The sequence below is a fragment of the Panthera tigris genome, chromosome B2 (genome assembly GCF_018350195.1).
Source record: "Panthera tigris isolate Pti1 chromosome B2, P.tigris_Pti1_mat1.1, whole genome shotgun sequence".
In the NCBI taxonomy this organism is placed as follows: domain Eukaryota; kingdom Metazoa; phylum Chordata; class Mammalia; order Carnivora; family Felidae; genus Panthera; species Panthera tigris.
Genome location: NC_056664.1, coordinates 35229660 through 35252264, shown reverse-complemented (window position 1 = coordinate 35252264; position 22605 = coordinate 35229660). Strand labels below are relative to the sequence as shown.

The window sequence follows — 22605 nt, the reverse complement described above, 5'->3', positions numbered from 1 at the left end:
CCCTCTCCCTCTCCCTCACCCCTTCTGTTCCCCACCCGAAGCCGCACGCTCCTCTCCCCAAACCCCTCTCCACGACTCCGCGCGTGCCTCCCGGTGCCCTCTCCCCGCGCCCCTCCGCCTCTCTCCGCTGCACCCCAGCTCCCTGGGCACCTCGCCCCTCTCCGCTGCCCCCGCCCCGGCCTCCTCGTCGCGTCACCTGCACCCCCTCCTCTACCCGCGGCCCCCGCTCCCTCCGCCCCCCTTCCCTCTCTCACTTCCCACGCCCCCTCTTCGCGCTCCTCTCTCCTCCCTTTGCCGCCCAGCGCCGGCTCCGGAGTTGGGGGAGAGCCCAGGGTTTCAGTCGCTTTGGAGGAGGCGTGAATCGCGCAGAGATTGACTAATTTGGGGTGGGGGGCGCGGTAGGCGATGGAGCAGCCTGAGGACATGGCGTCGCTGAGCGAGTTCGACTCCTTGGCGGGCAGCATCCCGGCCACCAAGGTGGAGATCACCGTGTCCTGCAGGTGAGCCGCCCGCTGGCCGGGTCCCCCCTGCCCCGCCCCTGGACCCGGAGCCCCGCGGCTCCTGCCGCGCGGACCCTCTACCCTCGCGCGCCCCCTTTCAGAGTGTCCTTGCCTCCAGGATGCCCCCCGTGCGTGTCCAGCAGGAGCCCCTGCCCAGCCACGGGTGATGACCGCGGAATGGGGGGAAGCCAGGCTTGGGGTCCTATCTCGGAAAGTTTGCACTCCAGGCTGTTGCTGAGAAGAGATGTGAAGACACAGGAACAGGGGTCCGGGCGCCCGAAGCAGGAGAGGGAGGTAATGAAAGGCTATCCCGGGGTCTTGGCACAGGTTATTGCCGATCAACTCTTGCCCAAATGATGAAGTGAGTGATTTTGCCCCATCCTCCCCAGGAATACCCAGCCTCCGCCTTCTCTGTTCTTCTTTTCTCTCTTCTCTCTGCTCCTTTGCCCCAATATCCTCCTCTCCACCCCACCCACCCACTACCCTAGACCCCAGGGTTTGAAGCTTTTCTTCATCTCCAACAACAGAACCGGCGGAAAAGGACCAGATTGATTCATTCAATCAATGGATAACTGAGCTATGGATAACTGATAACAACTTAAAGTGGCACCATTAAAATAAACAATAACTTAGGTACACAAAATCTTAAGCCAAAGGACTAGGACAGTGAGTGTGGAATTTTAGAGTCCAGCAGGGGAGGGGAGGTGTGTTTTTATGGGCTACCACCCCCAAATCCTCAGTCATGTCACACAGACTTTGGGGGTAACTTCTCCATCCGAGAGCTGGGTCTCTCCCAGTTTCTTCCAGGCAGTATGGGGTACCAGTGGAGAAGGGGGATTCTTCTCTAATGCAGTCATCATCCTGTGGCTGGCCTAGGGCCACTGCCTGGCTGGGCTGTGAGGGGTGCTGTGGCCCTGGGCATAGCCCACCTTGACATTCCCCTGGATTTGCTGTTCCTCCTACCCTAGATGATGCTACCCAATAGCATTTCCGCGGTCCTGGCTGTGCCCTTGTTCCAAATCACCCACTCCGTTTTCATCCAGGCCCCTCTCTGGTCAGACCCTTCACTCACCCTCGTGGCCTCTCAACTCTCGTTTCCACAGTTGTGGCCCTGGGGGCCCTGTAGCCAGACAGAGAGCTGGGCTGAGGTGTGGGAAGGGGAGGGACTGGGATTTGAGGGTGTGTAGGAGGGAGGGCCCGTGAGGTGGAGCATAGCCCCCCCCTCCCATGCCAGGCCCTTCCTGGGTCTCCTGTGATAACACCCACATGTCTCCCCGTGGTCCCGCACATCGCTGTCAGAATTCTCTCCTGACTCCATTTGCATCTTGCCATCGCTCTGCTGGGAGATTCCTGATGGCCCATTAGCTCCAGTCTCACCTCCTCAGCCATCAATAGTTGCCACAGCCTGCCTTTCCTTCCCTGCGGAGCACACATCGCTGCGCCTGACGCTCCCTCCCAGCTTGTCAGGCTTGTGTCAGAGCTGTCTCCAGATCCTTGTCACCACCGGGCTCTGAGCAGCCTATTCCCCATCCTGAATTCACCCCTCTTTCATCTCTGCCAGTTCATGTCCCCCCATCCTGAAAAGCCTGTTCTCATGCCCCCCACTTGCAGCCCTCCTGCTCACCCATGAGACACCCAGTCCGAATCACAGAGTCTTCTGTGTCCCCTGGGTCCTGGGTACTCAGCCTGGCCCAAGGGGTTACTCACATACCGAGCACTCCACCTCTGAAGCCATCTCAGGTGTGTAGGCTCCACCCCTCCTCCCCCAAAGCAACTGTCTAAGCATTTGAGGACGGGGATCCCCACCCTGGCTCAGACCCATGAACCCTCTACTCCAGTGGAGAGGAGAGGAGGCAGAGGGCACGTGGCACTGTGGCTTTGGAGTCAGACACCTTGAAACCGACTCAGCTCCACCCTTTGGGGCATGCTTTTCGCCTCCATCACCCCCGTTGGTCAAGTACAAACAACGAAACCTGTATTGGAGAAATCGTATTTGCTGAGGTAGCGCCTCTGCTCAGAGGAGTGGTTGGCATGCATGTTGCACATACGTAACAAACGCGGTTGGAAGAATTACGGGAGTAGAGGATGGGGAGGCACCCAGCACCTACTTTGCACTTGCTTGGCACATAGTCGGTGCTCAATAAGTAGGTACAATGATTACTGTGAGGCAGCAGCACTTGGCCCCTCCTGTTTGCTCTCGGAAAGCGGAGGGGTCCAAAGGACTCAAGGTTTTTGCCTAAGAAATACCCGGGGATCCCCCTGAGTTCCTGGGGGATGTGATTTGGGATCGGCCCTGGCATCTCAAGGGATGTGATCCATCAGCCCGACTCAGGCCCTGCTCCTGGTCTGAAAGCCACCCAGAGGGTGGGGCCTGGTGTCGGTAGGAAGGTTGAGGAGGCAGGAGTCACCTGGAACAGAGGGGAGGCCAAAAACCAGTCTGGGTGGGCTTGGAATTGTAAATCCATCTTTACCTCCAGCAGGTCCAAATATCTAGCTTCTAGAAGAAGGAGAGAGAGAAGGGAAAGAGGGAGGTGGGAGAAGAGGAGCAGAGGGAGGAGGGAGAGCTGCACAGAATGGCTTTCTCCAGCATATTCAAGACTCCATGGTCATAAGTCTTCCTCCCCAGTATCCCGTGGTCGGCACTGACTGGGTCCCAGGAGAGGAGGTTAAGGGATGTCCTGCGCTGAGCATCTAGGTGACCCCTTCTGGTGGGCAGGGACAGGAAGGCAGGCAGAGGGGTTGGTGGGGTGAGAACTTCGGGGGGCTTTGAGAATGGGCAGCTCAGGTTGAGGGGCCTGGTATTTCAGGGAACTGGAAACTAACATCCCTGGGATCCAGTTCCCTTCCAGCTCCGCCCTGCTCCTTAGGAAGGTCCCAGCCAACCCTGCAGCCCCAGGAGCTCTCTGCTCTTGCCTGGGAAAGACCTGATGCCCTGCCACGCCTCTCCTAGGGCACTGCTAGCTGAGCAGAGCTGCCTGGTCCAGGGGCATGTCTGACCCCCTGCACAGGACCACCGTGGAGGCCTAGCCAAGCCTCCACTGAAGGCACATGACACTGTGGGATGGACGTATTTGGGTCTCTCTGCTTTGGGTAGTGTATCCCTTGGGCTGACCTATGGTCTACGTGCAAACAATTGTTTTCATTGACTTTAGTAAACTCAGGTTCAAATATTATAAAGCTTCTGGTCATTTGGCTCAATGGTTAGGAACATCAACTGTGGGATCTGTCTGCCTGGGTTCAAATCCCAGCTCTATCCTTGTGACGTTGCATGAACTACTTAACCTGTGCCTCTGTTTTCTCATCTGTAAAAGGTGTGCACTGATTCTTATCACAGTTATGAGGGTGAGGTGGATTAGTCCATGAATAGTAATTGATTTGCCTAGTATTTGACACATGAGTAAATAAACATTTGCCTTTCTAGTTGGATCCCAGGGTTTGTGTGGGTCCTGGAGATCTGATCCATGGAGAGATTTTTATTCACCCCTCCCTGCCTCAGCTTTACTGAGACAGATTTGACATACTGTGTACATTTAGAGATTCTGAAGGGTTGTTTTGGGGGTAAGTAGAGGAGATGGTTTGTGGGACCAGATACCGGAAGACGTTGTAGAAAACGTGAGCCGCAAGCTTCTCCTTCCTCTGATGGTCTGTTGCAGACCTTTCCTGACGATTAGCCTCCCTGCAGACCCATTCCAAACTCAGCTATCTCGTGTCCCATTCCCCACAATCCTCACTACTTTTGAGGTCTCTCTGTGCAGGGATCCGGACCAGTGTGTTAGAAAGAGCGATTTGCATTTTTTATGTAACAGGAAACCTTTGCACTTCCACAGGGTCCTGCGGGAAGAAGGAATGCACAGTTTCACACGGTGGGGCTCTTGGAGCCCATAGGGAAGACAAGGAGGGGAGAGTCCAGAAGGCAGACAGTTTGCTTGGCCAGGCTGGAATCTCTCAAGCAGCGGCCGGGCCCCTGCCAGCGGGTGGGGTTGGAGGGCAGTTGCTGTCTGCCCCGAAGATGTTTTCTGCTGTCCAAGTTGGCGTTTTGCTGCCGAGCCCTGAGAGGCAGCCTAGCTCAGGAGCTGTGCCCCGGACCTCTCTCGGAAGGGGTGTGAATGGGCTCTGAATGCTTTCTTCTGACAGGCGCTGGGAAGGCAGCTCTGGGGAAGGAGGAGGCTGGGGGCAACGTGGCAGCTGTCAAGGCCAGTGTTAGGAAAAAGATTACTCCCAGGCGCTTGGTAGTGGAGCCAGGGGAATGAGTGGAAATTACTGAGTGCTTACTACGTGCTAGGCACTTCACATCTGTATTAGGCTGAACCGTATGCAGTGGCCTGTATTCTGCTGTTTTCGATCGACTCAAGCAGCCATTTGGTTCAAACTAAGATCATGATGTTAATTTTCGGTGGCTGCATGATGAATTACCGCGCGCCCAGCGGCTTACGACAACAGCCGTTTATTTTCTGGCAGTTTCTGTAGGTCAGAAGCTTAGGCATATAGTGCACCTGGCCCCTCTGCCCAGGGTCTCGCCACGCTGAAATCAAGGTGTCTGCAGGGGCTATGATCTCATCTGAGGCTCAGGGCCTAAGCCAAGCTCATTTAGATGGTTGGCAGAATCCAGTTCCTCGAAGCTGTGGGATTGAAGTCCTGTTTTCTTGCTGGCTCATGGATCAGGAGGGTTCTCAGCTCCTAGAGGCCGCCCTCAGATCCTAGCTGTGTGGACCTGTCACAACATGGCGGGTCCCTTCTTGGGAGTCAGCAGGAAGGTCTCTTCCCCAGTCGGCCATGACAGAGTCTTAAGGAAAGTAGCAGTGATCGCCGGCATGAGTATCGTCATATTTCCAGGTCCCACCCAGACTCAAGGGGAGGGGATTATGCAGGCTTGTTCACCAGGGGGCAGGACTCTTGGGGACCATCTTCGATTTCTGCCATCCGCAATTACTATATCTTTTTAACCTTGCAACAATCCTATAAGGTATGCAGAAGTAGTTTCCCTTTTTGCTGATTAGGAAATCAGAGCTCAGAGAGGTTAAGGGACCTGCCCAAAAGGTTTCAGTTAGCACATTTTGGAGAATGGGATCCAAATCCAGTTTCCTCAGACTTCAGAACCTTGAGGGCTTCTTGAGGTTGGGGATTGGGGTCTCCATGAGGGTCATCGTAGGGGCCTGGGTGCCAACCACAGTAGATGTCACCAAGGAGTACGTGCTCTCTCTCCAGGGATGGGAGAGGCCTTCCTTACTCTAGAATGCCTCTGGCTCTGGGAGGCAAACCCAGAATGGGAGGAATCTCCAGGGAGCAGAGACCAGAGAGAGTCATGGGATGGCAGTGAGCTTTCCATGGCATCCAGACCATATGGTGGTAGCTCCCATTCCTCCTCTCCCAGCCCACAGTTCTTGCTTGGACCCAAGGCCATTGCTGGAGATGACTTACCATTGGGAAGAGAGGGTGGGAGGAGGTAAGGGGAATAAGTCTGGAAAGCTTTGGAGCACAGAGGAGTCAGGTTCAGCTAGGAATGTTTCAGCTATGGATAACAGAAAATCTGGTAGTGGCTCAAACCCCAAATATATATATTTTTTGTCAGATCACAGTGAGTCTGGAGGTAGGTTATCGCAGTGCAGGTTTGTCACCTCACTTCGCTACCAAGAACCCAGCTATCTTTCTACTCTGCTGCCATCCAAATGGTGGACCTCCTTGTTACAAAATGGCTGCACCTGTTCCAGGCATCACAGCCACATCCAAAGATAGGAAGCAAAGCATGGGGCCAAAGGCCTCTGTTTCACAAGTTCTTTTATCTGAAAAACACAATCCTTCCCCAAATCTCACCAGACTTCCCCTTCTATTTCAGTGGCTAAAGCTATGTCTCATGTCCTCCTCTAGAGGACTAGCATATTAGTTAGCATGGGCTGCCATAACCAAACACTATAGACTGGGTGGTTTAAACAACAGAAATTTATTTCCCACCATTGAGGATGTTAGTCTGAGATCAGCATAGTTGGGTTCTGGGGAGGACTCTCTTCCTGACTTCAGATGGCCACCTTCTCACTGTGTTCTCACGTGGCAGAGAAAGAGAGAGCAAGCTCTCTGGTGTCTTTTCTCATAAGGACACTAATCCCATCACGAGGGCCCCACCCCCATAACCCTAATTACCATCCGAAGGCCAATCTCCAAATACCATCACATTGAGGATTAGTGTTTCAATATATACATTTTAGGAGGTACACAATTCAGTTGATAGCAACAAGGGATAAGAATCTACCTTCTAGGATTCCGGGTATTTCTATCAGATACCTCAACCATTGTGGATTCTGTCAGCAGGAAGAGAGTGAGGAATGCTTGCTGGGTGGACAGCCATGACCTCTGCCACAGGAGGCTTTCCAAGTGATCCATATGTTACCTGAGCTCCCTGGGGGTACTTGGAGTTTGGTATCTCTGAGGACTAGCTCCTTAGATTTTCCTGCAGTCAGTGGACAGCCTGTGTTAGGTGACTGGGGACTGATTCTCCAAGCACAGCTTGGCCAGACCCCTGGCTATCTCTGTTCTTGACAGTTTCCTGGGCAAGAAAAAAAAAAACAAAAACAAAAAACCCTGAAAACTTAGTGTGATAAGTTGGCAAACCTTCCTGGGCAAAACATTGCAAGATGGCTCTGTCCTCTAATACTGCTCACTTCTGGTGGCCCAGCATAGTGCCTGCAGGTCCCAATAGGAGAGCTTTATGCCTTTGGATCTTGAAGAATCCTGGGCAGGACACTGAAAGTCAATGCGGTTCCTGGCTTACCCTCTCCACAATCTCAGCCGGCTCAGTTAAGATCTCTAGCCTCAGTCTTTCCATCTGTTAAATGGGGAGAAATATTGGTCCTGTCCACGTTCTATAAGATTGTTATAAAGACAAACGAGATTATATTTGTGAAGTTCCGTATAAACTGGGATGTACTAAATAAAATTAATAATGGTAATAGGTACCAATAACTGAACACTACTGATACATTCATTTGTTCAACAATTGGTACTGATCCTCATTTGCTATTGAGTCTGAATAGTTTTTATTTATTTTATTTTGAGAGAGAGAGGCCAGGGGGAGGGGCAGGGAGAGGGGGGAGGGAAAGAATCCCAAGCAAGCTCCGTGCTGTCAGCACAGAGCCCGATGCAGGGCTCATTTCCACAAACCGTGAGATCACGACCTGACCCAAAACCAGGAGTCAGACACTTAACCGACTGAGCCACCCAGGTACCTCGAGTCTTCAGAGTTTGAAGTGCTGAGGATATAGTGGTGAACAAGATAGACAAACTCTCTCGTTGAACTCACAGTGATCTGTATGTGAGGGGGTGGGGAGGGGGATTATAACAAATATATACATTTTTTTATTAAGCCAGTAATGTCTGATAGAGATAGGTGTTCTGCAAATAAGTCTGTGGTTGTTGGGGACACTACAGACAGGATGAGCGGGTAACATCGAGCTGAGAGCCAAAGGATGAGAAAGCCAACTGGGGAAGGAACCGTAGGGAAGGTGATTCAGAGGGGGAGAACGGCAAGTGCAAAGGCCCGATGGCAGAAGAGACCTTGGTATGCTCTCAAAACTGCAGAGAGGCCAGTGTAGCTGGAGCGGTGTGGGAGATGGGGAGGGAAGAAAGCCGAGCTTAGAGGGGAAATGGGGGATGTGGGTCACGGCCTTGTGACCAGCACGAAGGGGTTGGGTATTTTAACAGCACCTGGGGGGGGGGGTCGGGTGGTTAACCGGGAGTAATGTGATCTGATACATTTTCTAAAAAAACTTTTCTCTGGTTGCTGTGACGACGGGGGCAGGGACTGAAGCACACTGCTAGGCAGGAAGCTACTGCCACATCCGAGTGAGCGAGCGAGAGACAATGCTGATGGTGGTGTGGGGTTTGGAGTGTGTTTTTGAAGTAGAAACGGTTAAGACTTGATGAATAGGACTGGTGGGGGCATAAGGGAGCGAGGAGTCAACGTGCTTCCTGCCTTCCTATTTTAAGCTATTGGTTTCACAACTGCAGAAGGCAGGTATGTGACCCCATATGCAGATGAGGAAACTGAGGGTCAGTAGCTTGTCCAGAGTCACAGAATTACCACGTGGCCGTGTGGAGATTCCAGTGTGGATGCCTCTGAGGCCAGAACTCAGGCTCTCTTCCTTTGGCCACACAGCATGGGAGGGACAATTATTGCAGTAATTAATAATAGTCATAATAATAATGCAAATAGCCCCAGGAAGGAGAGCTCTTTAAGCCGTGTGCAAATTGCTTTTTAGACCTTTGTGAGGTGGCTTGGCAGGGAAACAGTGCACGTGGGTGAGGAGCGGGATCTTAAAGGGGGAGATGGGCAAGTGCCAAGGGCTGGGTGCCAATATCCCTTTCTTCCCCAGCTCCCTCCTCTTCTTTTCTTGGATTCCTTCTGTGTGTGTGGACGGAGAGCAGGGCAGGAGGAGACAGAAAGCCCTCCAGTTCTCTCCAGCCATTCCTTTGGAAGCAGCCCTGCTGAGAGCCAAGCAGGACACAGGGGAGAGTGAGAAGGGGAGGGGGCACTGCTGGCCAGGATGGGGTTTGGGGTGGCCCTGGGTTTGGAAATGCAGACACTCCCCGTGGCACCTGTAGCTGGGTTTGGGCGTCAGACTTCAAGCTCAGCGTGTTCCCTGGCAAGTTGGGTGACACTGGGCACCTCTGTCAGCCCCAGCACCCTGGCCTCTAGAAGGAGGCCACGTCCACTTCCTGGCATTTGATACGTAGGGCGAATAGGGTGTCACAGGTTAAGCACTCGGAGCAGACTGTCTCTGTGATTAATGTCTGCCAGCTCCCACCCTCTTCGCCTGCCTGGGGTGTGGGCCAGATGTTTGGGGTCGAATGGCTCTGCAGAGAAATAGGGTGTTGCTGGCAGGCTCTTCGGGGCCAGGGATCTCTGGATCTTCTCGAGATTCCTGTTTCTCCCCTATGGTGGCTCACGTGTCCCCAGTCTGCTCTCCGTAAGGAAGGCCGTGCAGCCGTATTGGGCAGTGGTGAGCATGCGGGGGCTCAAAGTCCTGCTGCAGCCCGTTTAGGGGGGCAGAGCATGAGGCGTCCCTAGAGATCCTACTTCATTCTCCACAGGCCTTTAGCGAGCACCCATTGAATTCCAGGCACCGAATTGCAGCTTACTACAACGTTAGACACTCTTCTAACTGTTTTGCATCTATGAGCTCTGTTAATTCTCAGAAAATCCCAAGGAGAGAGAGACTCTTATTATCCCTACTTTACAGATGGGGATACTGAGGCACAGGGAGGTTAAGTGAGGTCATCCACCTAGTAAAGGGCAGAACTGAGTTTTGGACTGAGCGGTGAAGCTCCACATCTGCTCTCTGTGCTCCCCACCTCTTGCCAGATGTTGGAAGGATGCTTAGGGAGAGTTGCTGGGGAAAAGATGAACCAGGTTTTTGTAACTCTTTTAGCCTCAGGAACCTCTTTGGGAATCTGATGACAGCTCTCCAAAAAGAATGCATCCAAATGTACCAATATGCCACGTTTTCCTTCCAGTTTCAGGGGGTCCGTGGGGACCCCTGGTCCAGGAAAAGCTGAGGGTGAGTGCTCTTAATGTGTTTCCCACTACGCCGTAGCTGGAGTCATTGCTCAGAGCATCTATACAGCATTTTTGGGCTTCGCTTAGAGACAACCAGGGATGTGTGATGGTCAGTTTACCCAGCAACTCAGCTCAAGAGCAAATGTGTCTCCCCCTCAGACTGGGGCTCCCTGAGACAGGGCTGTGTCTCCCCTCAGACTTGGACTCCCTAAGGCAAGGCTATGTCTCCTCATCAGACTGGGGTTCCTGAGAACAAGGCTGTGTCTCCCTCCCCTCAGACTGGGACCTCCTGAGGGCAGGTTGTATTTCCCCTCCTTAGCCTGGGGCGCTTTGAGGGCAGGACTATGTCTCCCCCCTCAGACTGGGGCTCCCCAAAGGCAGGGCTGTGTCTCCCCCCACTCAGATTGGAGCTCCCCGAAGGCAGGACTATGTCTCCCCCCTCAAACTGGGGCTCCCTGAAGGCAGGGCTGTGTCTCCCCCCTCAGACTGGGTATCCCTGAGGACAGGGCTGTATCTCCTCCTCTCTCTGACTGGAGAGTCCCAGCCTATACTCCCTACTGTTTTAAGTCTCACAGATGGGAGGGTGGTACCCTCAGGCTCCCGTCTTTGGCACCAGGTAAGAGGTCCTATTTCCACCCTTTCAGTGCTCTCTCCCTTTGCTGGGGCTTTGGAGACTTCTGACCTCACCACTCAGTGCATAGTTGTTTTTTTCTGGCTGCCACTGAATCGAAAACGATTCCTTGGGGGAGAGGAGGGAGGAAAGGGGCCCTGGGCTCCTTCCCCAGCCTTGATTTCAGGAACAAAAGAAGCTAAGCTCCAGGCTGCTGTGCGGGCAGCTGAAGGGTTTTATGCTGTTTTGGGGAAAAAACACCTTTTGCCTGTTGGAAAGAATTTCTCTTTGAGCTCTCCCAAGACAGAAGGTGGAGAAAAAGCACTTATGGTCTGGTGTGGCCGAGCCCTGTGGTCGGGGCCCTGCTTCAGGCCAGACCTGGTCTCCTTCCACCCTGCTTCTCACTGCTTCTCACCGGCTGTGTCTGTGGGCAAGTCAGTCACTGTCCCTCAGCCTGCGAGTCCTCGATGCCTCAGGGTGAGGGTCACGTGACAGCTTTCAAGTGCTGTGTCTGTGTACATGGTTGCGGTGGGGGAAGCTGAGGCCCTAAAGACCCCGGTGTCCCAACATGCAGTGTTTGGAGTGCTGCCATCAGAAACATGGTGTGTGGGTGTGGGTGTGTGTGGTGGGGAAGATAGTTGAAACATGACTTCCAGGAGCCCATCCAGACCAGCAGAAACCGGGCTCTGGGCCTAGGGCCCAAGAATCTGCCTTTTTACAAGAGGGGGCAAGGGTGAGTCCCAGGAAGTGAGAGGCTCATGGCTCGTGTGGGGAAGCCACCATTTCAAGGCCATGAGAGTCAGCTCAGCGGGCCCTGAGGCTTCTGTTAGGACAGGCCCTTGGGGTCAGGCACAGATAGGGGCAATTGTGGATGACGTAAGGGATCAGAGAGGGGTGTAGGGTGCAGGGACTTAGGCAAAGGGGCAGAGGGGCCTTAAGCTGAGTGGGAGGGAAGGTGGGGAGGCCAAGGAGGGGCCTGAGGCTGGGGTGAGTGGGGTTCCTGTTAGCCAGTAGGAGATTCAACACATACAATGGGGTGCTGGGAGTATATGTGTTGCTTCCTTGGTCAGGTGAGGGTGGAGGTGGCTCGTGTCGCCCATCCTGGGTCTCTCTTTTTCACCAAATGAACCTGAACACCCGCCAGGAGAGTGGCCACTCTGTTCAGCCCTGAGCCAATGATGACTGACCTTCTGAGCAGCCTCACTAGGCCCAGGTGCTCCAGAGCAGTCCTGAGGGAGGAACCAGTTTAGCCCTACTTTATAAGTGGGGACACTGAGACACAAGGAAGGCAAGAAACTTGTCCAGAGCTGGAATGTGAACCCCGCTTGTCTGCCTGCCGCCCACGCACTTAACCACTAGGCCGTACAGCTAAAAGAGAGTCTATGGGCTGGTCCTGACTGAGCAGATGCCATGCGGGTGGGAGACAAGAGCCTTACCCATGTGGCCATTCCTCTTGGTCTTCCTTCATCCAAATTTGCCAGCACCCTGCTCTGAGTCACATGCTGGGCTGGCCTGCAGCAGAGGTGGGGTCCCTAGCATGGAGGAGCACCCAGCCAGTGTGGGAGATAGATGTGTCCCTCATTTTGCAGCCCAGGGTGTGCTGAGTATGGACATGGGGCCCTACAAGTCAGGGGCTGCACACTACAGGCCCAAGAGAGCTCTGGGGAGGGGAGAGGAGATGGTTGTTGGTCAGTGCCTGTTCAGGGAAGGCAAAATCAAGGACGGATAGGAATTGGACAAGGGTTTCGTCATCCTCGGGTGTCCGGGTCAGGCTAACCCAAGCCCCAGGGCTCCGTGAGAGTCCAGAGGTTACAGGGCAGGGAGCCACTGAAGCTACATCACTGGTTCTATTTCTCAGTCTAGGTGGGAACATGGGCAGAGCCACCTCTGTCTCTGTCTCTGTGTCCTTCCTTTTCTGTCTCTATTTCTCTGTATCTTTTTGTCTCTCTGTCTCTCCGTCTCTGTCTGTCACACACGCATGCACACACACATACACACACACACACACACACACACACACACATACACTGAAATCCAGCATCTCACTAGCCTAGATGTGACAAAACCTGAGTTCCAGACCCAAGCTTGGAGGAGACCCAGACCTTAGAGAAATGAGATGTCCTTTCTCAGAGTCTCATATTCCTGATTTATAAAGGAATTGGAAAAGGTGACCTCAGGTCCCTTCTAGCTTGAACATTCTAAGGTTTTGTGCAATTATAGAATTTCATTATGGAATTCAAAGATAAATTCCAGCACTCTCTTTAATAATGTCCTGCCCCCCCCACCAACCCTCTTTATTACTCCTCACCACGCCTCATGTTCTGCCCACTGTAGAGTCTCATCTTTGGTGTGAAGGCATTTTGCCCTTTGCTGAAATCAAGATAGACCCTTCTGCACACTGCAGGAGGAGGTGGTCAGCCCACGTTGGTGTGGATGCATGTACTTAAAAGTGATGTCTTACCTGTACTCCCCCTGCCTCCTTCAGGGCTGCCTTTCATCATTTCATCTGGTGCTCACTGCGGTGGGCTGGGAGGTTTATCAGATGATGTCCAAAGTGACAGCTGTCCCCAAGCAGATCTGGTGCAGGAGTGGTGGAGACCAGCAGAGGGGGTGTGGGTGTGGGTGGCGGCCTTTAGGGAAGAGGCCCCTGAATGAAGGCTGGAACAGAGGGTGGGGATCTGGGGATCCCTCTCTCAAGGGCATCTCTGGGAGTCTTGGGGATTCATGAGCGTGATCTGGGGCCTCCCCAGCAGCAGGGCACCTGGTTGCCACTGCATCTGTCCATTCATCAGCTGGTCTTTGGCTCCCACCTCCCACCTCCCACCTTTGGCATTGACTGTGGGGTCAAATTGCCCAGATAGACTGTCACTCCTGATGGCTTTGGCGACAGTGACCCAGGGTAAGGCCTTCTTCTAGATCTTTCTGGCTCTACCACTGCCTATTCCCTGCAGCTCCTTGGGTTTCATTCTCCCCTCCTAGGAGAAGACGGAACAGATGACCCAGAGGGCTCCATATTCTGACAGTTGGAGTTGGGGGTCAGGAAGCCACACGGACCAGTGTCTATTGTTTCTCCTTTCTGAGAAAGGAGTTCATGGAAGGAGTGGAGGGACAGGGTGAGAAGACCCCTGGGGGCATCTGGAAGGGAGGTGGGACAAGGCTAAGATGGCTGGCAAGGCCAGAGTTTACTTTATTTATTTTATAATGTTTTATTTATCGTCGAGACGGCGCAAGTGGGGGAGGGGTGGCGAGAGGGGGACAGAAGATCTGAGGCAGGCTCTGTGCTGACAGCAACGAGGCCGATGTGGGGCTTGAACTCAGGAATCACGAGATCATGACCTGAGCTGAAGTCGGACGTTCAACCGACTGAGCCACCCAGGCGCCCCGGGCAGGCTTACTTTAGGGTAGTGTAGGAAGGAACAGTAGCTTGCAGAGGCAGGAGGGCTCACAGAAGTCTTCCAGGGGTGGGGGTGGGAGCCCTTACACGAGTCAACAAGGTCTTTGATGAGGGGGTCGCCCACTGGGCTTCTGGGACTCGGTCCCACTGGAGACTTGGGAGCACGCCTGGGGTCTGCCTGGCATTGGGGGGTGAGGAGAGCAATGAAGAACTGGATATTTACCCCCAAGTCCTGCCCATCATTGGTTGAGGGCTGACCTGGGGAGCATACACTTCCTGGTAATTTGCAGCTGGCTTGCCAGAGAAGGCCCTTGGGAGAGAAGCAGATGCCGGAGGAAACCGTGGGTGTGTACAGGAGCTAGAAGGGCTGAGGAGATAGATAGGGTAAGGCATCTGCAATCTTCAGGACTGGTTCTATTGTCTCCATTGTACAGGTGAGGAAACAGAGGCTCAGAGAAGCCGAGTCACGTCCCAGCCAGAAACTGAGTTTCCAGTGGGCTGTGTTGCTTCCTGACAGCAGCAGGTCACTATGGAATGAGGGACACAGATGTTCAGGACATACCCTTGCCTGATCTTTCTATGCCTCCGCTTCCGCATCTGTCCGATGGGATGATGCCTACCCGGTACTGACCTCGCAGGGCAGCGTGTGAATTGGGAGCGAATTTACAGGACACTTAGCATCCATCACTGGGGTTCAAGAGCGTGTGATAGCACGGAAGCAGGGCAGGAGGGGCTCGCCACCCGTTCAAGACCTCTCGGTCCCCAGATGTGTCCATCGTCCTGCTGTAGTGCCTTCAAGTCTGATTATCAGGGCCATGTGTTAGCTTCCGGGGACCCTGTTCAAATGAGTCTGTATCCCATGGCTCCAAGTATCATTAATCTATCGGCATAGATGGGAGGGTTGAATAAACTGGCTGTAACTAGAGCCCTCAGAGAATGGGACATAAGGTGGCTAAGTTTTGTTTGCTGGATTTTACTTTATTTATTTATTTGAGGTAGGTGACAGGAGAATTCCTGGAACAGGCTAAGACATTGGGCAGAGTGAGGTTTGGCTCAAGAGTGAGGTCCTGCGGGATCCAGGGTACCCAGAGCGTGTGTGGCTGGTTGGGGTGGGAGGTGGGGAGCCCCGCTCCTTAGGAGGCTGAGCTGAGGGACCTCCAGGGCCCACCCACCCTATGCCGGTTTTAATGAGCACCTAATGATCTTGTCCTGAAGGAGCCGTCTTCTCTTCCGGTTTTGCCTGCAGCGGGCCTGAGGCAGCCTCTGCGTCTCACATCGGCCTGAATCCCCTGAGAGCCTCCTCTCTGGCTGTGCTAACTTTTCTTCTCTCCCCACTCTTTCAGGAACCTTTTGGACAAAGACATGTTTTCCAAGTCCGACCCACGTAAGTCCTGCTCTGACAATAATAACAGTAACAACAACAGCAACGACATTCCGACCGATTGCGGCGGCCGACCCTGGAGCCCTTCCTGCGTGCTATGTGCCAGGCACCACTCCGGGTGCATCCAGGCTGTTTAGTGTTTTACTGATACTGTCTGGAGGAGAACTGGAGAGTCTGACCCTTCCCAGCCTGCAGGAACTGGTGAAGATTCAACACAACCAAGGGGGTTGGCAGGGATCGGGGTGTCTGAGGCCAGGAGTTCTTGGTCCCAGGGAAACCGGTACATTTTAGAGCCCCAACTGGCTGTGGTCTGGGGCGGGGAGGGGCGGGGAGGAGCGCTGATTTTGCAGTCCAGGGAGCTAGCCCTGAGCAATGCCAGTCAACTGTATGATCTCAGACAGGTCATTGGCCGCCTCTGAGCCGCAGTGTGCCCATCAGTGAGGTGGAGCTGGTGATGGTACAGGGCCTCATGAGACTGCCTTGGGGTCTGAAAGGATGTAGATGTCCTCTCCCGTCTCTGCGACTCAGTCCTCCATGTGCCCTCCATCACGTTCTGGCCTAACCTCCTCCAAAAGGGTGCCTCTCCCAGACACGCTTATGTTCTAGGCCCCTTCTCCAAGCTGACCGCCCCTACCCTGGCTCCAGACGTAAACGGTGCGACCCAGGTCAGAGTCTCCTGAGATGCCTCCCCCTCCAGAGCTGTCCCCATCCGGGGCCCCCACCTTCCTCTTGGCCTGGGGTCTTAACCCTGTTTTTCTCCTTTCCCCACAGTATGTGTCATGTATACTCAAGGGATGGAGAACAAGCAGTGGCGGGAGGTAGGTGGCCCCTTGCCCACCCTGGAAACATGGCCTGGCCCTCATTATGTGTCTGTTTGTCTAACTCTGGAGACATCCCACCCGATGTGTTTGGGAGCGCAGCATCTGAGCCCCTGGGAAGGATAGCAAGGCTTGAAGAGCACGGAGTTTTGTCCCTGCTATGGCAAGAAGAAACATGGTGGAGGGAAAAGTTCCTGCCCTCTGTGTGCCAGTCTGAGGGAGAGACAGCCCTGCCCTCAAGGAGCCCCAGTCTGAGGGGGGAGACACAGCCCTGACTCAGCAAACCCCATTCTGAAGGAGACACAGCCCTGCCCTCAGGGAGTCCAGTGTGAGGGGGGAGACACAGACCTGCCCCCAAGCAGCCCCAGTCTGAGAGGGAGACACAGCCCTGCCCCCAGGGAGCCCTAGTCTGACGGGGGAGACAGCCCTGACTCAGCAAACCCCATTCTGAAGGAGGAGACACAGCCCTGCCCTCAGGGAGTCCAGTGTGAGGGGGGAGACACAGACCCGCCCCCAAGCAGCCCCAGTCTGAGGGGGAGACACAGCCCTGCCCCCAGGGAGCCCCAGTCTGAGAGGGAGACATAGACCTGCCCCCAAGCAGCCCCAGTCTGAGAGGGAGACACAGCCCTGCCCTCAGGGAGCCCCAGTCTGAGGGGGAGACACAGCCCTGCCCCCAGGGAGCCCCAGTCTGAGAGGGAGACACAGACCTGCCCCCAAGTAGCCCCAGTCTGAGAGGGAGACACAGACCTGCCCCCAAGCAGCCCCAGTCTGAGAGGGAGAGACAGCCCTGCCCTCAGGGAGCCCCAGTCTGAGGGGAAGACACAGCCCTGCCCCCAGGGAGCCCCAGTCTGAGGGGGGAGACACAGCCCTGTCCTCAAGAGCCCCAGTCTGAGGGGGAGACACAGCCCTGCCTTCAAGGAGCCCCAGTCTGAGAGGGAGACACAGCCCTGCCCTCAGGGAGCCCCAGTCTGAGGGGGAGACACAACCCTGCCCCCAGGGAGCCCCAGTCTGAGGGGAAGACACAGCCCTGCCCCCAGGGAGCCCCAGTCTGAGGGGGAGACACAGCCCTGTCCCCAGGGAGCCCCAGTCTGCGGGGGAGACAGAGGGAATCCAGGCCCAATAAGAAAGAAAGATCTTGTGTGGTGGCCTAAGACGTGGATATAGCAGCTGGCGCCATGTCTCATCTACACCAGCCTTCCCTTGGTTTCTGACCAATGTGATCGTTCGGTTAGGTGATTCCCTTGCTTGGAAACCTTCAGTGACTCTTCTCTGCTTTGAATCAAGTCCCAACTCTTTAGTCTGCCTTCCAAGCTCTGCCAAGAACCTGGGGAGTCCCTCCTGGACGACAGGGCCAGAATGAGAATAGCCAGTAAAAGCCTCAGTAACTCAGACTTGATTAACAAACCTCCTTCCTTGTCGGGTTGGCCAGAGCATCACCTGCCCTGCTTCCTACCCCTGCCCCCGTGTGGGGCAGGAGCACGTGGCCGAAGGGGGTGAATTTTATCCATAAAATGTGTGGGAAGTATTTCCACAGGGGCTGGGCTAAACTGTACCTTTTTCGCCCTCTCTGAGACCCTAAGCCAATTACAGTGTAAACCAGATTGCTGGGGGAACGTTTAGCCTACTTAAGTGAACTAATTACTTTTGAGGCCTTTTGGCCGAGCTTCACAGAAAGCAGCAATGTGTTAATGTCGTAGTGATTCATTCAGGAAAAGTCTGGACGGGCCTCTTCCTAAGGGCACTGCTCTGCTAGCGATTAATTACATTCAGTAATTGAGACGTGTCTCCCTTTGGGTCAGGGTCCCTGACTGTCCACCTTGTATCGTTATCCCCTCACCCTCAGGTGGAGCAGAGGAAAGGTGGGAGGCCTTGGTGTCAGGTACCCCTGTGCTTTGTTCCTGGCTCCAGCCCTTTCTGGAGGCGGGATCTGGAGCAAGTTGCTTACCCTTTCTGTGCCTCAGTTTCTACATCTGTAATATGGGGATAACACCTACCTGGTAAGCCTGTGGTGAGAGCGGGTGAAACAAGATGGGGATGTAATGTGCCTGGTGGGTAGTCATTGCTCAGTAAATACCCTTGTATGGCATCATCCAGAGTGGTCAGGGCCACCCGGTCCCTCCCCCGTCGGTTAATATTTGCAACGGTAAGCATTCATGTGTCCCAGGCAATCTGTCAGGTGCAGTGGGGAAAGAGGGAGATGGTCAAAAAAATAGAGCCTCACCAAAAGCTGGAACTATGGAGTTTGCAGCCTGGAAGGGGAGATTCACATGTGTGAATAATCCTAACAGAGGAAACGGTGACAGAAAAAAGTATCAGTGGGAATAAAGTGGGAGTTCAGAGGACAGAGAGAGTTACAGCCAGGACACCATGTTTAGCTACAGCACTTTTTTAATTTTTAAAGATTTATTTATTTTTTGAGAGAGACAGCACAAATGGGGAAGGGGCAGAGAGAGAGAGAGATGGACAGAAGATCCGAAGTGGGCTCCGTGCTGATAGCACAGAGCCGGATGCAGGGCTCAAACTCATGAACTGCGAGATCATGACCTGGGTGGAAGTTGGATGCTCAACTGACTGAGCCACCCAGGCGCCCCTAGCGAAAGCACTTTGATGGCTCATTGGACTTTCATTTATTTAAAAAAATTATTTAAATGTTTGTTTATTTTTGAGAGAGTGTGAGCGGGGGAGGGGCAGAGAGCGAGGGAGACACAGAATCGGAAGCGGACTCCAAGCGCTGAGCTGTCAGCACAGAGCCTGATGTGGGGCTCGAACCCACGAACCGCGAGATCATGACCTGAGCCGAAGTCGGACGCCCAACCGGCTGAGCCACCCAGATTCCCCTAGCTAAAGCACTTTGCTAGCTCATTGGACTTTTTTTTTTTTTTAATTTTTTTTTTTTTTTAACGTTTATTTACTTTTGAGACAGAGAGAGACAGAGAATGAACGGGGGAGGGTCAGAGAGAGAGAGGGAGACACAGAATCTGAAACAGGCTCCAGGCTCTGAGCCATCAGCACAGAGCCCGACGCGGGGCTCGAACTCACGGACCGTGAGATTGTGACCTGAGCTGAAGTCAGACACTTAACCGACTGAGCCACCCAGGCGCCCCTCATTGGACTTTTAAAAATCCAGTGTGACTAAACACAAGCCATCGGGCTAAGGGGTGCATGCCGTAGAGCAGAGGAGAACATGGGTCAGAAGGAACTTCCAGATCATCCGCTCCACCCCCTCATTCTATAGAGAGGGGCAGGCCTGGCCTCAGGTGGTGGAGGCAGGGCGCTAGGCCCCAGTGCAGTGGGAGCACCCACCTGGAGGAGCAGGGTTTCACGGAAGCTGGGGGACACGGCACAAGGGCCCAGCAGCAAAGATGGCGGTAGAAGGGAAGGCACAGCGGGAGGCCGGAATGAGCAGGTCAGTCCAGGTCCTGGGCAGCTGGAGGAGCTAATAAGGGGCTGTTTATAGAGGAGTCCTCAGGGTTTAGGGAAACCAGCGAGGGGTGACGAATCATGAGGCTGGCAACAGCAGAAAGCTGTTACTACTAGAGGCCTGAGGAGGTAAGGGGATGCAGAACCCCAGGGGGACTTCCTAGGAGGAGCGGGGGCCCCGGGCAACCTCACTCTCTTTCCACCCTCTGCTCTCCTGCCAGTGCCTCCCCGCCCCGGCCCCCAGTATCACCCCACTGGAAGACCTAGGGTAGGGGACTGTTGACGCAGTCCACACAGGTCTGCCTCCCGGGCACAGAGCAGGGTGGCCAAGAGAGTGGATCCAGAGGGGCAAAGGGAGACAGTCCAGAATGGACAGCGAGCAGATGAGCGAGGCTGGCAAAGTACAGGAAGAGGCAACTCAGGGAGCTCATGGCGGTCAGGCTGGGGACAGCTGGGGTTACGGGGTCAGAATGTCAGAGCAGGAGGGTCCCTAGAGATCAAGGAGGCCGCCCCATGGACAATCAACACCATACCCAGCCTTCAGGGGTGATGGCGGCAGAGTTCAGCCAGCTGGGTACCCCTAGGACACAGGCTTCAAGCTATTGCTGGAGAAGGGGAGACGCACTCAGACATACTGAGGCCCTATTTCTTTGCCTAATTCTCTCTGTGACCCACAGAGGAAAGTATCAGGAATGGGAAATTTAAAGAAACATCCAGATCTATCTCTGAAGCTGCCCCCGGGATGGCAGACTGCTTTTGTTCATAAACAGGAACCGATTCCCACCTGTTAGTTCATTGCAAAACGTCTGTTAGTGGAACCTTGGCCGGGAGGTAATCATCCAGTGACCAAGAGGAGTCAAGCGCAGGCACAGCAGTCTCTCCAGGCAGGGTCCAGACCCCGGGTTCCCACAAGGCTGCGGAAGGATGAAAGCTGTTCTCTCAGCCCCTGGCTGCCGGGTTTCAGCTGATTCTAACCGTTTGGGTCATTTTAATGCCTTCTGAGAAAGCTCCATCTTCCAGAACCTAAATCTGTCAATGCATTTTATGAAAATTGACTCCAGATGTAATTTTAGCTGAGGAAATTGAGCACTACTTGCATCAGAGTTTGCCAGGGCCTTCTGGCTGTCCCAGGGAAGGCAGGATGACCAAGTAGGAAGGGTCCCAGAAACATTCTCACCGGGAGGAGGGACGTCATAGGGAGCGCCTCTTAGTTCCCCATTTAAAACGTGTGTGATCAGGTGATCCCTGCCCCTCACTTGCCAGGCAGCTGTCCTGGCCAAGGGCCCCTTGGAGAGGAGGAGATGGTATTATAGAATCTTAGGGTGTCCTGCTGATCGAACCACACCGCCTGTGGGGCATGAGCTCTGGCGGCCACACCCACACATCCCTGCCAGAGCGCTATTTTTGAGCAACCTCAGTTCCTGGAACATTTCACACTGGCTGGGAATGACAGTTCATCTCTAAATGTCAACAAGCATGTGTGGATACCTACTGTGTGCCAGGGTAGATTGCTGGGGACACAAAGGGGCATGAGACAACTCTGTCTACAACCAGAGAAGCTCATTTTCTTAATTTTTTTTAAATGTTTATTTATTTTTGAAACAGAGAGAGACAGAGCATGAATGGGGGAGGGTCAGAGAGAGAGGGAGACACAGAATCTGAAGCAGGCTCCAGGCTCTGAGCTGTCAGCACAGAGCCCGACGTGGGGCTCGAACTCACGGATGGTGAGATCATGACCTGAGCCAAAGTCGGATGCTTAACCGACTGAGCCACCCAGGCGCCCCTCTTAATTGCTTTTTTTTTTAAATTTTTTTTAATGTTTTTTATTCAGTTTTGAGAGACAGAGAGAGGCAGAACACTAGCGGGGGAGGGACAGAGAGAGGGAGACACAGAATCCGAAGCAGGCTCCAGGCTCTGAGCGGTCAGCACAGAGCCCAACGTGGGGCTCGAACCCACAAACCGTGAGATCATGACCTGAGCTGAAGTCAGGTGCTCAACTGAATGAGCCACCCAGGCGCCCCTCTTAATTTTTTTTTTAATGTTTATTTCTGAGACAGAGAGAGACAGAGCATGAGTGGGGGAGGGGCAGAGAGAGAGGGAGACACAGAATCCGAAGCAGGCTCCAGGCTCTGAGCTGTCAGCACAGAGCCCCGACATGGGGCTCGAACTCACAAACCGTGAGATCATGACCTGAGCCGAAGTCAGTCGCTCAACGGACTGAGCCACCCAGGCACCCCTAGAAGCCCATTTTCGATTCAGGAAGGTATAGCAATAATGACAGTAATAGCAATAAGAATGTTAACAGCAAACACATCTATAACAGTGCTGCACGGGGCACAGTTCTAAGTATTTAGCAACTAAATCCTCACAACAACCCCATGCAGCAGGTATTATTACTATTATTATTATTGGCCCATTTCACAGAGGAGGAAACTGAAGCACAGAGGTTAAATGTGAAAGTAACTTCTAGAACATGACGTTGTAAAAACTATAATAGTTATATATAAAGGGCAGAATTCCACTCATCCCAAATTCGACCCTCCTTAGATGCACACAATAAGTTGATTTTCTCTTCCAAGTGCTCTTTCTCTCAGTATTTGAGGACAGCTCAATATTTTGGGCAGATTTAGAATGTGACCATTTCTATCCGTACTTCCTCTTTCTATCACTGTCTCGTGTCCCTTTTCCAGTCTGGCCACACTCCCTGGAACACGTGTCCATTCATCAGTGTTCTTCCCAGAGTGGGTGTCCTGCTGCACCCACTTAACTTATCTAGTCCAGAGCATCATGGGTGTGCTCCCTCCTCACTGGGGCTTGAACTAGACGGTCATGCTCCTGCCTCAGGTCCCTGATTCTGTGTCTGTTTCTGAGGGTCGTACATCTGTCGTGCTGTCTAGTATTTCACCGGCCTTTCTGGCAGGTGTTTCTGACTTAT

At 53.7% G+C, this 22605-nt stretch overlaps 1 protein-coding gene across 2 annotated transcripts in view; it reads left to right on the top strand.

Annotated features, from left to right (window-relative positions):
* Positions 1 to 281: 281 nt before the first annotated feature.
* CPNE5 (copine 5) overlaps positions 282 to 22605 on the top strand; it is a 93274-nt gene continuing 70950 nt past the window's right edge. For both annotated transcript variants that reach the window (XM_042986225.1, XM_042986224.1), the window contains exons 1-3: positions 282 to 500; positions 15395 to 15435; positions 16204 to 16250. In XM_042986225.1, coding sequence (XP_042842159.1) covers positions 406 to 500; positions 15395 to 15435; positions 16204 to 16250 — 183 coding nt within the window. In that variant the 5' untranslated portion in view covers positions 282 to 405. The remainder of the gene's footprint in view (positions 501 to 15394; positions 15436 to 16203; positions 16251 to 22605) is intronic.